At 43.1% G+C, this 14,855-nt stretch overlaps 1 protein-coding gene across 1 annotated transcript in view; it reads right to left on the bottom strand.

Moving 5' to 3' along the window:
- The window catches only part of LOC118650744 (anoctamin-2), a 78,114-nt gene that overhangs the window by 16,839 nt on the left and 46,420 nt on the right, over positions 1–14,855 (bottom strand). The window contains exons 8-9 of the mRNA XM_036299041.1: positions 1,596–1,748; positions 1,191–1,243 (exon numbers count right to left, since the gene is read on the bottom strand). Coding sequence (XP_036154934.1) covers positions 1,191–1,243; positions 1,596–1,748 — 206 coding nt within the window. The remainder of the gene's footprint in view (positions 1–1,190; positions 1,244–1,595; positions 1,749–14,855) is intronic.

Raw genomic sequence — 14,855 nt, 5'->3', positions numbered from 1 at the left:
CTATATTCCACATCAACAATTAAAGCCCTTTTTAAAAATGTAGTTTAGGCATTGTTTTCTCAATGTACATATGAGTGTGAATGGTCATAACCATATTTGAGAATGAGTGACCTACTTATAACAAGCACAGCTACACTTACTGAGCACTGGCTATCAGTCCCTTTATCATCTCGTTTAACTTCCAGAATGATCCTGTTTGGTGGGTACTCTTATTCTTTCCCATTTTCAAAGATAAGTGAAAAAGTCTTAGAGAGGTCAGTAAAGTAAAACTTCTTTCCTTGTACTGTATAGGTAGAAAGTGCTTAGTACTCAGGGCCTCCTCTTTAGTAGACACAACTCCAAAGTAGTTATTGATCTATTTTCCAAATTGCACCTTATTTCTCAAAATGTGTGTTTCTTACATCAAACATTCAAAATGCAATGAGTTGATTCTCTCTGCCTCCCCTCACACCTCTCCAGCCAGTTCACGTGTTCTTGATATGGAATCAGGTCACACCTAGGATCAACGTTTCTCTTACAAATAGGCTATGGGTTTCTTAGTGTTCACTAAGCTGGCTGATATTTTCTTGAGAGATGGAAGAGGAGGCCCTGCCTGGTCACCATCCTTACAGAAGGCAGAAGCAAAAGGAGCTGTTGGCTTGGGCCCAGAAGGATTTCCTTTGAAATGTGGACATGTCTGGCAAGGCAATTAAGGAAGTCACAACAGGTAGGACCCCTCTTCTTCCATGTCCTATCTTCACCCACGCAGTGCCATGGGGATAATTAAGACTTCATATTGACAACCTGGAGGAACCGTAATTAGGAATTGCAGCCTGGGCAATGCTCCAGGTATTGTTTAGCTCAGGAGTAGAAAAGAAAGGAAAGAGATGGATAGATACGTGGAATTCTTTCCTCATTATTCTTGGCTCTGAGCAAAGATCTGATTTTGCCTCTTAAGGAGAAGTTTTGCATTGTGGTGGGTAATTACCCTCCTTTCTCTTAATGAAATTAACAATTAAGTGGCATGGTTCTGGCAACAGCATGATGAGTTAGAAGGTTTGTACACACTATTAACCAGGGGCCTAGCTTAAATAAAGCTCCAAATGGAAAAGACTGAGAGGTGACAAGGACTGGTGTCCTGCTTGTAAAACCTGAGATCCTCAGGAATGCCCTTCCCACAGAGTTAGGGTGTCATGAATGTAAGCACTTACATTGCTGATAACGGAGAACTTGCCGATTCCGGAGAGAATGTCAAACCAAATCCCTGTAAGACAGAATGGAAGGCATCTGGCTTACTCCTGCCCTTGGCCCAGTGATGACAACCTTGCAGCTCAGGGTGATGCTCTGCAGGAATGTTACTGGGGAAGGGTTACTGGGCCCCTAGGAGTGGGCTTATCTGGAGAGGTTCAGGTACTCCCCTGTCTAGAAACCAGGGGTGCAACTGGGGTGGAAAACATAGCCTCTGAAAGCCTCCCAGTACCTGAAGATCTGAGGATGAGGATGAGGAGCTCAAAGGGGTGAAGAGGCAAGGGCTTCCCCAACCTTATGGGTTCCCAACACAGTGAGAAGGTGGTGGTGGTGGGGGGGGTTCTACCGCCTCTAAACAGGGGACATACCGATATCTTTGGTTCTCACAGCATCTGGCCGTCTCAGCTCCGTGACAAACTTCTTTGCATCCAGCCGCACTTCAATGACATTGTTGAGGAGGGCAAACACAGGTGCCAGAGGAAAGGAGGCCACAAAGAGGGTAACAAAGCCAAACTGGATGACTAAAAGAGAGGACAAGCACAAGAAACTTCACCAGGGAGAAACAGGACGTAGATCAACTCTGCCTTGTAACTCACGGCCCTGGTGTTCCTTATACAGTCTCTTTCTACCTCGCTCTCTTAGGTTCCCTTTCCTCGTGCCCCACAATCCTGGGGATTGCCTTCTCAGTCCCTGCAGGCCTACTGGTCAGTGCTATCACCCGGGATCCAAGTGCTGTACTAGATAAGAGAAAAGGAAAAGTCTTGACTTTTAACTCTCCGACACCGCCCCCCCCCTTTTTTTTTCCATTCACTGATCCTGGTCACTTAACTTAGAGGTGACAAACTTTAACAGCAAAGGTCCAGAGAGTAAACAGTTTTGCATTTGCAGGCCATCTGGTCTTGTCACAATGAATTAACTCTGCCATTGTAGCATGAAAGCAGCTACAGACAAAACGTAGACAGATGAGCTTGGTTGTGTTCCCACAAAACTTTATTTACAAAAGTAGTAGAGAAGGGGGCTGGGGTTGGCCCATGGGCCATGGCTTTCCAAACCCTGATGTAACTTTTAAAAAATCATCTCCCAAATTTGGCCTGTTCTTTCCATATCCATAGTCGCTGCCTTTATTTAGTAAGTTTATTCATTCATCTCACATTTATTGAGAGTTCACTGAATGTCAGGCACTGTGCCAAGTATTTAAGGAGGCAGAGGTCTGGTTCTGCCTTCAAGGAGCTGGGTGTAAGCAGAAAAGAGAAATGTACACAAAGACGTGCAACACGACTTTATGTGTGCCGAGGGAGGAAGAAGAATGTACAGAGACAGCAGAGCACAAAGGAGGGAGCGTGCATGTCTGTTCTAAGGAGACTCTCCGTATCAAACACCTACACTTCGCCTTCAAAGATAGGCCTGCAGTTCCAGCAAGACTGGATGAAAGAAAGCATTCCAAGCCCCAGTAGCAGCATGAAAAGCAAGCGGAAGCAGCCTGTGCCCATCAGATGTTGCTGTTAGGAGTCCAGGCCCTCATTTCCACCTGGACAACTGCATCAGTCTCCTCACTGTGTCCTTGTCCCCAGTTGTTCTATGCTTCTGTAGTCTCATGGGTCCTGATTCTGTCACTTCCCCACTCATAAAAATTTCCCTTGGCTCCCCTCTGTTTACTGGATATAATCCAGATTACTTATCTTGGAATGCTGGTACTTCACAGTTGGCTCCCAACCTGCCTCTCTAGCCCTGTCTACCAACATCTCCACCACAACCACCATGCTTCTGCCTTTTAGCACCCCGAACTTCTCGCCCTCCTGATTTTCCCCTGAACATATTATCCATTGGTGCACAATAAGCATTCATTCATTCTCAAGCTAGCAAACTCCTATGCATACCCAAGACCATTCCAATGCCCACTCCTTGTACATGCCTGTTGCAGCCATCACTGTATGCTATTGGGATGGAGCTACTCACAGGTCTTTATTTCCCACTAGAAAGGGCTTCATCCATTCCAGATGCTCAGTAAATATTTACTGATGCAAACACAGTGCCAGAAAATTACAATCTAATAGGACTTCCCTATATACTAAGGGCAAGTTATTTAACTTCTCCATGTCTCAGGTATTTCTAATGTAAATTGATAATAATAATAAGGTCCACCTAATGGGGTTGTCATAAGGGTAAATGTTATTGCATATATAAAGTGCTTAGAACAATGTCAGCCACTTAATTACTCAATAATGCTTCCTGTTATGTGCAATTTTACTCTAATTGGAATAAATATCAATACATACAGATGGCTGTGATGCATACTGCATACTTCTATGCTAGATGAGCACAAACTTAAGGTAAAAGCACTAAACAAAAGTTAGAAGGCTGGACTGCTAGTCCTGGATATCACTGGCTGTATGCTCTTGGACAATTCTCTGTTTCAATGGACTTCAGCATCTTCATTGATAAATTGATAATAGTTTAAATTCCCTTCAGGTCTGATTTGCTATAGTGCCATGATTCTCATTCTCTTGGACAAGCTTCAAGATTCTAGAATATTCAAATAAAGAATGAAAAACTGGGATTCAAAACTAAAAAATAAAAGTTCACAGAGCGATAGCCCTCATCACAGCAAAAGTTTCAAGAAAGAGAACACATGGGGAACATTTGCACAACTGCTTTTGAACCAGCAGTTCGCTTGGGCCCACAATGTGTGTTATTGCTCTGATACAGCCCTATCCCTGCCATTGTCCTTGATGCCCAATGGGTGCTCAGCAGGTTCTAGGAGATTGACAGGTGCCAGTTGGTGGCAAGATGCACCAGAAGGCACAGGTTTGTCAAGGTTGGGCCATGGAATGTTGGCCTGGCTAACTGGGAGGTCTTAGGGGACTGGGGAGCGGTTGTGGAGGAGAAATCTTAAAAATCAAGCTCTGGGAGGCAGTTCAAATGCAGGGTCTATAGCAGTGGTTCTCAACCTTGGCTGCACATTAGAATCACCTGGGAATCTTTTTAAAATCCTGATTTCTGGGCCTCATCCTCCGGAAATTCTATTTCTTTGTTATGGGGTGGGGCCACATTAGTAACAAAGAAACAGGATTTCCGGAGGATGAGGCCCAGAAATCAGGATTTTAAAAAGATTCCCAGGTGATTCTAATGTGCAGCCAAGGTTGAGAACCACTGGTCTATAGCATCTCTTAAATGAGGCATTGCTGAGGAATTCACTTAGAGTCGGGAGTGCAGATGAGGGCAAAGGAAGTTAAGGGGAAAGGAATTAATAAGGAATGCAAATCAGATGTTAGACTGGCTTTCTAAAACCTATAAAATAACTGTCTATGTTTATGTATATACATATAACTATATCTTTCTTTATAGAGTTCTAAGTTGATCTTGATTCTATGGCAAGCTCTATAGTGTAAATGTTCTTTCCATAAGTGACTTCCTCCAGCAAAACTGTACAAAACTCTTCAAAGCACCAGCAAGGGTTTGTCGGAGTGACTGATAGGGGTGGGGAAGGGGCAAGTTACTTCTGAGTGACCATAAATATATACAGCATGCCGTCATCACACTCATGCAAATGGCTCGAGGAAATCTAACATCCTTCCAGGATCATAGGAAAAATGGGACTCTCCACTCCTCTCCTTAGTTCACATGAACTCCAGAGGCAGACGTGAGCTTTCTCCTCTGGGCTTGCCCTGATGGTCTACTTTTCTATCTCCATAAACTCTCTAGACACAGGCTCTCTTCTGTCCCTCTTCTGTTGACACAAATAACTTCCAGTGATGGTTCAATGCTAATAGTGCTCACAAATTATCCCAACCCTACAACACAATGTCTATTCTCTTTCCCCAGCCATGTAAATCTATGTGTTAAGGACTGGACAACCTCAAGGGAGGGGGTTCAGCAAAGGCCAGAGGTGCTGGGCCTACAGTGATAGGACAGCCCTGCCCTGTCTTCTGAGGTCACTCCTCGGTCTCCTGGGCCAAAAGAAGCCACTCTCTGAAGATGTCCCTTTGCCTCCTTGGACTGGGTACCCTAAGCATTTCCACAAATCAACACAAAGAGGCAGAAACAAATAGGAAGTTTTGTTTTATCTCTTAGGGAGAAAAACAAAACAAAACAAAAAAACAAAACAAAAACCAAAAAAAACCAAAACACAACCTTCTAGCATATAAATGCCAAATTCAAGATTCACTCTTTGTAGTCAAAGGTCTAAATGCTATATCAGATAGGCGTCCTTCTGGATTCAGTTCAGAGGACACAATGATAGCGGCCTTCACCAACACCAAGATTTGCTTCTAAAAACAGCCAGCCTCCATTAGGATAAGAGCAACGCCGGAAATCCTCAGTGCACTGCATAATAGAAGCCAGCTTGGCTTGACCAATAACAGATTAAGCCTGGCCAAGTCAATTAGGGAAGAATCCATAGTTGATTTTCAACTAAATCTTTACAAAGCCTGTTGCAAAGTGCCCCAGAAATGCTGAGCAGGAAGCACAAAGGCTGGAAATACTCCTGGGCACAAAACCCATTGGTTTTCTCTCTCACTCAAGCAGCCAGGGGCCTTTTAAAATAACCACCAGCCCTATTCTGCCTGATGCTGGAGACAATTAAAATCTTGGCCTTGATTACCTGGGTTTAGGCTAAAATAACAAAGAGGAGGGGGTTAAACTAAACAAGATGGCATCCAGCAAGGACATTCCAGGACCATCTGCTTAAAGAAAAAATATATATATTAGGTAGAATAAAATGAACTGGTCAGGATTGATGAAAATGCTCTTGATGGAGCACAACTCTGATTTTTTATTCATTTATTTAAAATTCTTCAATGTAAATATCAACCTTTCCAACACACACACACACACACACACACACACACACATGAAAGTCCAGATCTTTCGTCTGGCATTCAAGACTCTTTGTGATATAACCCTAACTTATTTTTACCAGATACATTTCCTTCCCATCTATGCTCTGGTCTCAGGGCTAATATTTAGCTGCTATGCTTGGAGACCAACCCTGCCTGTTTTTCAACCATTTCAAAATCATTTGTACTTCCCCAAACTCACCATGTCTTCCACATTTTCGAGCCTTTGCACCTATTACTACTGTCTGCAATTTTCCTTCTCTTTTTGTCTGCTGAATGAATTACTATTTATCTTTCAGGTTCAACCCAAATCTAACCTTTTCTAAAAAGACTAGTCTACACTAGTCCCTACTACATCGCCCAGTAGGCACCATGGCATCTCTTCTCATCATGCCCATAATTCCTTACACACATCACTCTATTTGTTTATTTGACTTGTTCCCTAGATGGTAAGTCCCTTGAGACCATGAACATATTTCATTCTTTTCTGAATCCTCACAATTTAGTGTGGCCCCCATCCCATTAACAGATGCTCAGAGGTTATCCTTTCATAAATGCAAACTTATTTTCACCAGCTGTAAATACAAACACACAAAAAAGCAGACAACTAAACTGAACAGAAAGCATAGCAGTTAGTGATGGTGAGGCGAGATAGAGATACAAGTACAAATACCTCCACACAGCAGTTCTCAGTACTGTAATTTGCACAGAAGACTTTGAAGAAAGTTGGAGTCAAAACAGTCAATTAGGAGAGTCTAATTCTAATAAAAATAACAATAGCTTTGTTTTTAACTTTCTATAGTTTACTAAAAGCAACACAGTCTGCTGAAGGGTATTGAAAACTGGGGACTAAAGATTCCTCCCTTTCATGTGCCACTAATAAGCAATATAATGGCATAAGTGAGGGACACATTGATGTGAGTTTGTCTTCTAACCCAGGAAGCAGATACTCAAAAGATTCAGCTAGAAACAACCCATTAATATAAACACTTATGTTAAAAAGCACAGCCAGGGAAGGTCATCATTATTTACTTCATCAGCCCATATTTCACGGTTATGCCCAGTGTAAAAAGAATTGCAAGTGTCGATTGACTAAGATAACAAGAAGAAAGGCATGAGCTGGTTCCTCAGCATGGTTCTCTATTGTGTAGGGAAACAATAGAAGTCTTAATAGAAATATAAGAGGGTTCTCAATATCCATCATTCACCATTCATTCATTCATGCAGTTTATTTATCCAACAAGCATTTACTGAGCACATTCTATATACTGGGCACCATGCTCATTGCTAGAAAACAAAGATGACTAGATTACTGTGTCATCCTTCCAAGAGCTCAGAGCATGCAGTGGGGAAGATAGACATGTAAACAAACCCTGCCAGAGTCATGGAGTTAGAACTCTAACGGCAGCATTAACAGATGCAGTGAAGCACTGGGGCAGGAGAAACTCACTCTCATGAGTGGGTCCATGAATCTTCACAGATTCACAACCCCTAGACTTGACTTGGAGGACCTAAAGGTTTGCTATATGGTTGGTTGTTAAGATCTTTCCTGCAAATCCACTGATCCAAATTCACAAATTATTTAAGAAATAGAGACAATACATGGAATTCCTTTCAATCTGCATGGGATTTTATACAATGGATTAGGTTCAATACAGAAACCCTGGAAGTCATAACAGGAAGAAACATGCTTGAAATGAACAGCTTAAGTACTACAAGTTTACTGCATACAAATCAATGTAACACTGGGATAGATTAGCAAGGCATTTTCTTCATTTCTCTGTGATTAAGGGAGACTTAGTCCCCACTCTTTCTTCGCCCACACATAAATGGTAAAATATTAGCTTCTTCAGATGTAGAGAGGACCAATGACTTCCAAGAGTCCTGCTACTCAAGCAGTCAAAGTCTAGTTGTAACAAGGGATCTCAGGTTGACAACATGACATGTCTTGGGAGCCAGGGTAGAGTCATGGGAGCCTTCAGAGGTAAACCCTACTGATGGGCACAGAAAGGGGCAGGAGAATGTGGCTTTTGGCCACAGGAGGCTTAATGGCCTGGGCCATGGTCTTCAGAAAAATCTGCCCAGTGTTTCCCTTCCATGTCCTCTGAGCCAAACTCCAAACCCTTGGAAATCATGGAGCTGCATCTATCATGCACAGGCAGCATGCTTCCTGGTTTATAAAGTGATCTTCAGTGTCAAGTATCATTATCTCCATTTTACAAGTGAAAAGACTGAGTCTCAGAGAGGTGAAATATTTTTTCCAGGTCCACACACCTACCAACTGATGAAGCTGGGAAGCAAAGATAGTTTGTGATGTCAACCAAATTCAACGTCCTTTTACCATGGAAAAATGTAAATATTCAACCCTAACGCAGCCGTGTCCCTTCCCCCTCCCTGGTTACTCTCACATCTGAAGTTTCCGTTATTGGATCTTCTCTAATCTGATTTATATTCTTTTCATACAGATACTTCCATTCTCCAAAGTGTTTTTAGTCACTTATACATGTCTTCTATCCCTGCTGTTTTCTGTGTCATTGCTCCCACTGGCCTGCATTAATGCCACCTCAAAAGTCCTATTTCAATGGACCTAGTTCAGCTTCTCAAAACTAGAGAGAATTGAGTTGGTGAGATCTACTGATACATTTCTGATTTCCAGAGAACAGCCTGGTAAATTTCCAATAAATGTTTATTGAGTGAACCAATGAATGACCTGCCTTTACTCACTCTTGTTTACTTTATCCACCTGCATAATGGGAATGTGAGGACCAGTTATTCATCCATTCTTCTTCCCATCCATTCATCTATCCATCCATCCCTTATTACCCTCCCTTCTCCCTCTACTTATTTGGGCTGTGGTCCCAAATTTGTTCACTCATTCATTTCCCAACCACTAACTGGGTATCTCCTGCATGTCAGAAACTTTCTGTGGTACACGTAGTGGTGTGGCATCCAGATATATTTCTTTAAGTATTTATGGGAAGAGGGACTCCTATAACAGATAATGATAAGCAAAGTATGCTTCAGAAGCCAAAGGAGGAAAATGACTGTGACTCATGCTACTTCCCAGAAATACTGGAATGCAACCCTGGATGCTGCCTGAACTGCATTTAGGTGCCATTTGGAGAAGATGGCAGATACCTGATTATCCGGTAGGATGACTCAATTTGTATAAGCAGAATGGCCCAAGGAAAGGAATTTCCTGGGTCTTTAAGTCGTTACCTTATAGTACAAAACTTGGAGTTCTGTGGACAGAATGTGCAGGCTTCAGTGCTAATGGCTGGGCAGATATTTTGGGATATTTTATCACTTATAGCCAAGGCACACTTAGGACTAATTTTATATATTTAGCCTCTTTGGAAACTTGGAAATTACCTAATGTGATCCCTACCACCCATGACCAAAGAACATGGAAGTTGGAAGGAATCTTGGGTGTCACCTAAGTTATTACTCTATCTAAAGCCTCACTCTATCTGAAGCTCTTATATTCTTTTTTGAATAAGAGGCCACTTTTACTTGATCATTTCCAGGGGAGGGTCCCTAGTGATGTCTGGAGCCAGCTCTTCACATTGTTCTTTATTCTCTGTCTCTGTGCTAAGTCACTGAGACTTTGGAGGTATTTGTTATAAAGCATTATCCTGGCAATAGTTGACTATTACATGGAAAATTTTGCCAGAACTACCTAAACAATAAATCCATTATTTTGAGTTGCTGTAGGAAAACTGCCCTTATTTAGGAGGATAGCATTCCCTGATTACAAGCACCTCAAAATAAAGAATCTTGGCTTCTGGAGGCAGAAAAGGGGGTAGACTGTCCAGCTAAATCAATACAGTCAGGGTTTGTGAAGAGCACTGATAAGAGTTGATGTCTATAAAGTCCAACTGTCATTTTGTCATCACGGTCCTCACTAAAGGGTGACTTTTTCATTCTTTCTGTGTCTTCCTTCTTCATCAAACATTTATTGAGCACCTACTGTGTGCCAGGCCCTATGGTTAAGTGCTGTGAATAAATAAGACACAAATCTTGCCCATCACAATTTAGTAAATAACAGGAATCTAGGTCATTGGTGTTCAGCTGAGAAGAACCAACAATTGCATAACTGACTTATCTGATAAAATGGTGATAAAACTTTATCAGGAGAGTCTTTGGGAACTTGTCACTAAACTCTTCTTATAGGATTAAATTCAGGCTTGTGTTTTTGTGCCAAATCCCACTCTCTAAAATTCAACTGCTGCAAGTGTCCAGACAACTTTGCTAGCAGCTCTTAAAGCAACTGAAGCATTTCCTCTCATCAGGCCCTGAGGAAAACTCAAAACTAGGCTGTGAGGGGCTGTGGTAAAGCAGCTTTGAAGCCCCATTTTGGGGTTGGGGACAGAGATGATTAATGTCAAGGCTTGCTCCTGGGCCAGCGTTCTTTTCTCCCCTCAGAGGTGGGGGATGGGGAACTACCCTTGAAGTCCTCTTAGTAAGCTCTTCAGGAAAAGGGTTTGATATTGGAGATTCCCTCGAAAGCTTGCTGCTCCCCTCACAGGTTTTTCCAGCTTAATCCCTCACTCTCAGGTTTCTCTTTGTCTGGAGCCAGCCCATCCCCACCAGGAATCCTGCCCAGAGGTAGCTCTCTATCACCAAAACCCCCTCCTCCAGGCTGAATCCCAGCCTAACCCTCCCTCTCAGCTTCCCCTTCACCTCATGGCCCCTCCCCCATGCCTGCTGGGCCCTGGGCCCTGGTTCCAGCACAATTTAGAAAAATGTAAATATAATACATCTCTCCCTGCTGCCTCCCTCAACTGATGACCTGCCTCACCATTACAACTGACAGGCTCGGAGTGGGCTCAGTGCACTTCCTGTCTGCATGGGTGGTCCTGGGGATCACGGGGAAGGAAGCTGACAGCTGAGAGCAGGGCCAGGGATCACCATGTCAGGCACACCAGAGGCAGTGGGCTGCTTTGGTTTCACTGCTCTCGTTTTTGCTCAAAGCACAAGACAAGGGCCTTTCTGGAGTTAGGGAGGTCTATGTTGTTGGGAAGGAAGGAGAAAACTTCACTCCATCCCATCCCTTCAATGAAGCCTAAGTTCCTAGGGGTCCTGAATGGTCTGTAGATTCAGTTCCATGAATGAGCCCTTGAGGTGACCTTAGGCAACTGGCATCATCTGCTGGGCCTCTTGGTTCCCAGGAGCATGGTCCAGCTCAGCTGTGGGCAAACTACAGCCAGCGGGCCGGATCTGGCCCGTTTGAAATGAATAAAACTAAAAAAAAAAAAAAAGACCGTACCCTTTTATGTAATGATGTTTACTTTGAATTTATATTAGTGCACACAAACACTCCATCTATGCTTTTGTTCCGGCCCTCCGGTCCAGTTTAAGAACCCATTGTGGCCCTCGAGTCAAAAAGTTTGCCCACCCCTGGTCCAGCTGGTATGTAAAAATTCAGATGCCAGCACTAAAAGAGACCCTGGAGGTCACCTGGTCCAGTAGATTGGAACTCTTTATTCTTGTCAAGATACTCAATGAAAAATGATTATGCACACCACTCACTTCTATTGGTGAAGCCATGATTTGAAAACTCCCTTGTTTTCTCACTCAAAAATAATCTAGGAATGTGAGAAAGTGAGGATGGCATTGACACTGTTTTACTTTATATTTTAAAAATATATTATTAGCAGTAGTGCATTGCTTGTGACTTATTACATAATTGGTTATGACCACTGAACAGTGAGTTGCATCTCTGCAAGGAAAAACTCATCTGGTCTGATTGCCTATACACTTGACCCTTGAATAGCATGGTTTGAACTGCACAGATTTTTTTTAAGCTCAATGGTACCGATAAATACAGTACTATAAATATATTTTCTCTTCCTGATGATTTTTTAGTAACATTTTCCTCTAATTTACTTTATTATAAAGATACAGTATATAATACACATAATGTACAAAATATATTAATCCTCACCAGAGGATATTTTTTTTCCATTGAATTTTAGAGAAAGTAGAAAGGGAGATGGTAGATGGATGAGAGAGAGAGAGAGAGAGAAAGAGAGAGAAACATTGATATGAGAGAGAAGCATCCATTGGTTGCCTCCTGCATGTGTCCTGAGGATCAAATCTGCAACTCAGGTACATGCCCTTGACCAGGAATCAAACCTGTGACCCTTTGGTGAGCAGGTGGATGCTCTAACCACGGATGCTCTAACACTGGCCAGAGCTATGTGCAGGTGGGGTTTTTTTTATTGTGTGGGGAGTCAGTGCCTCCAATTCCTGCATTGTTCAAAGGCCAAATATAATGTCAAGGAGGAAAATGAGGCCCAGAGAGATATATGACATGCTCAAGATCACACTGATAGATAAAGGCAGACCTGAATTAACACCCAAGTCTCACCTGACAACCTGGAAAAATGAGGAGAGATACTGATCTGCCCTACCGTGATCATCTGAAAATAAAAGGAACTTTCACTTTGAAGACACTGGGTGCAGAGAAATCAGAAGTAGTGGTATAATTACTATCACCAAGTCTTAGTTATCCATGGGATAGCAGAAATGAGTGCCTCCAACTAAATTTTGACATGTGTAAACTCAGTCTTCATTCCCACCAAGCTGTTTCCCAGAGCTGCCACCTATGAGCAGCATGGATGGGTTCACATTACGCCTTCTCTTATTTCCCTAGCTTCCTCACTGGAAAGGAGTTCATAATAGGCCTGCGATGGGGGAGGGGAGAAGGCAGAAGCCAAGGGCAAGAGAGGGAAAGAGGAAGACTTGAAAGGAGGAGGAGGCAGAGAAAGAGAAACAAGGATAACCACCATTCCTGACAATCCACTCCCTGGATTAGCAGCCCATTAAATGAGAATTGATGTCAGCCTGACTAGAAGTGAGGTTGTTTATTCAGTCCTGCTTTACTGGTTTACCCAATATGTTTCCAGTGGCCATGCTGTGGCAGGGGCTGTGCAAGGCCTTGCAATTGGAGGAAGCTGCCTTCGGGAAATTAGTTACCAACAGGCATCACTGATTTAAGAGGCAGCTTGTCTGAAATGCTGTGGAGGAGGGAGCTGAAATACTGAGGATGGGAAGAAGGGTGAGGTTAGGGAAGGGAAGGCGCTTTGGGGAGGAGGAGACAGAGCTGGGTTTGGTCATGTGAATGGGAAGGCACAGGGAATTGCAGGGCAAGGGAAATATGCAAGATCAGGCATGAAAGGCTGTGGGTAAAAAAATGGTCCGTGAGGTTCATTGTGGCTGGACCTCGTATCCATAAAAGGGCCTAAGGTTCAATAAATTGACAGGATGCCCCACGAAGGCCTTGTTAAGGATATGAGACTGGAAGTTTCTGAACAATGGATGCTAAGACCAACGCTACCCTCCGAAATAATAAACAGGGCAGTCGTGGGATGGTGGTTGCAAGTGACTGTGTTGAGGGTGTAGCAGAAAAAGCAGCAAGTAGAGGAGGCTAAGAGGCTGCCCACAGGAGCAGCTTCCAGAGATATTCCAGGGGAAAGACCCACCCACTGGATGGGACTGTGTGGAGACAGAAAGTGAAGAACAGTGATGCGGAGATTTCTCGGCGAGGGGCCTGGAGGATGGTGGGGCCACAGATGTGGTAGATAACTCAGAAAATAGTCACAGGAACTAAGTTTCCAGTCAGGAGGGTTGAGACATGTTTTCCCAGAGATGGATTCTTTTCCTGGTCTTGTCTAAAGTCCCAAAACAGGCCTGAGTTGATGGCTGGGAGAGGAGCCTCTTGTTTCCAGACCTGACTTTGTGCTGCTCAGTTGGAAGTTTCTAAAACCTAAGAATGTTCAGTGAGTGGGTAGTTACAGGCCAAAGGCACACTAGAGTGGCCAGTTCTCTGTCACACACCTCTGCTCGGTCAAATGAAAGCTGCAAAGACCTAATGTCTTCGAAGCAAGCAGTTAGCTGCATTTTTTCTATGACAATCAGGTCCTTTCTTGTGACTGTCTGCCCATTTCTCTCTGCCACTGGATCCTAAGGGTCTGCAGGGCCCCTAGACCCATTTGTTGCCTTGGTGTCCTCAGTGCCTGGCACAGGTCCTGACACACCATTACCCTCAGGAATGGCTTAGAGGGGCGGTACAGAGGGAAAGACTTGAAATTGGAGTTGAACTTAAATCCTGAGTCTGAGCGAGAGCATTCCACTCTGTCCACTTCCACTAATGACTTGATCCCTGAAGGCAAAGGAACAAATTAAAACCAGAAGTGACTTTTCTTTGAGGGAAATCCTGATAATAAACAAGGTTTACTTTGTTCTTGGGAGATGAAAATTGCTGCATATTGAAAATACATATAAATATGTTTACAGTGAAAAGGAAGGCTGGCCCAAATATCATAAAGTAAAGAGAAATGGGGTCTCTATTTCCCTGCTGCTGAAGGAAGGGGAGTTAAAGAGACATTCATTCAAGAAATATTTTACTGAGCTTTTACTATGTTCCAGGAACTGTGCTGAGTGTTGTAACTAGAGAGGAATAAAGCTCAGTCTCTGCCCCTAAAGCACTCACATTTTCTCCTATACTGAAGCAAGTATAAGAGAGGAACTGAGGATGGGAGAACCAAAAATGCTTCCAAGAGATATGTTTGAGTCTGCACAGCTCAGCTAGAACTTGTTGCAGGAAGATAAGCAAATTCAGACCTAGTAACACGAGAAAACCAGGTGTAAATATGGGGCATCATGAAGAGCATACAAAGCAGGAGCCAGTTCATATTATGCTAGGAGACTTGAATTTTATCTTAAAGTCAGTAACACTGAAGGGTTTTAAATAGAAAAGATAACATGCTCTGGATTGCATTTTAGAAA

The sequence above is a fragment of the Myotis myotis genome, unplaced genomic scaffold, assembly GCF_014108235.1.
Source record: "Myotis myotis isolate mMyoMyo1 unplaced genomic scaffold, mMyoMyo1.p scaffold_m19_p_3, whole genome shotgun sequence".
Taxonomy (NCBI): Eukaryota; Metazoa; Chordata; class Mammalia; order Chiroptera; family Vespertilionidae; genus Myotis; species Myotis myotis.
Note: the sequence above shows the minus strand (reverse complement) of the source record. Positions and strands in the feature narration are given on the sequence as shown.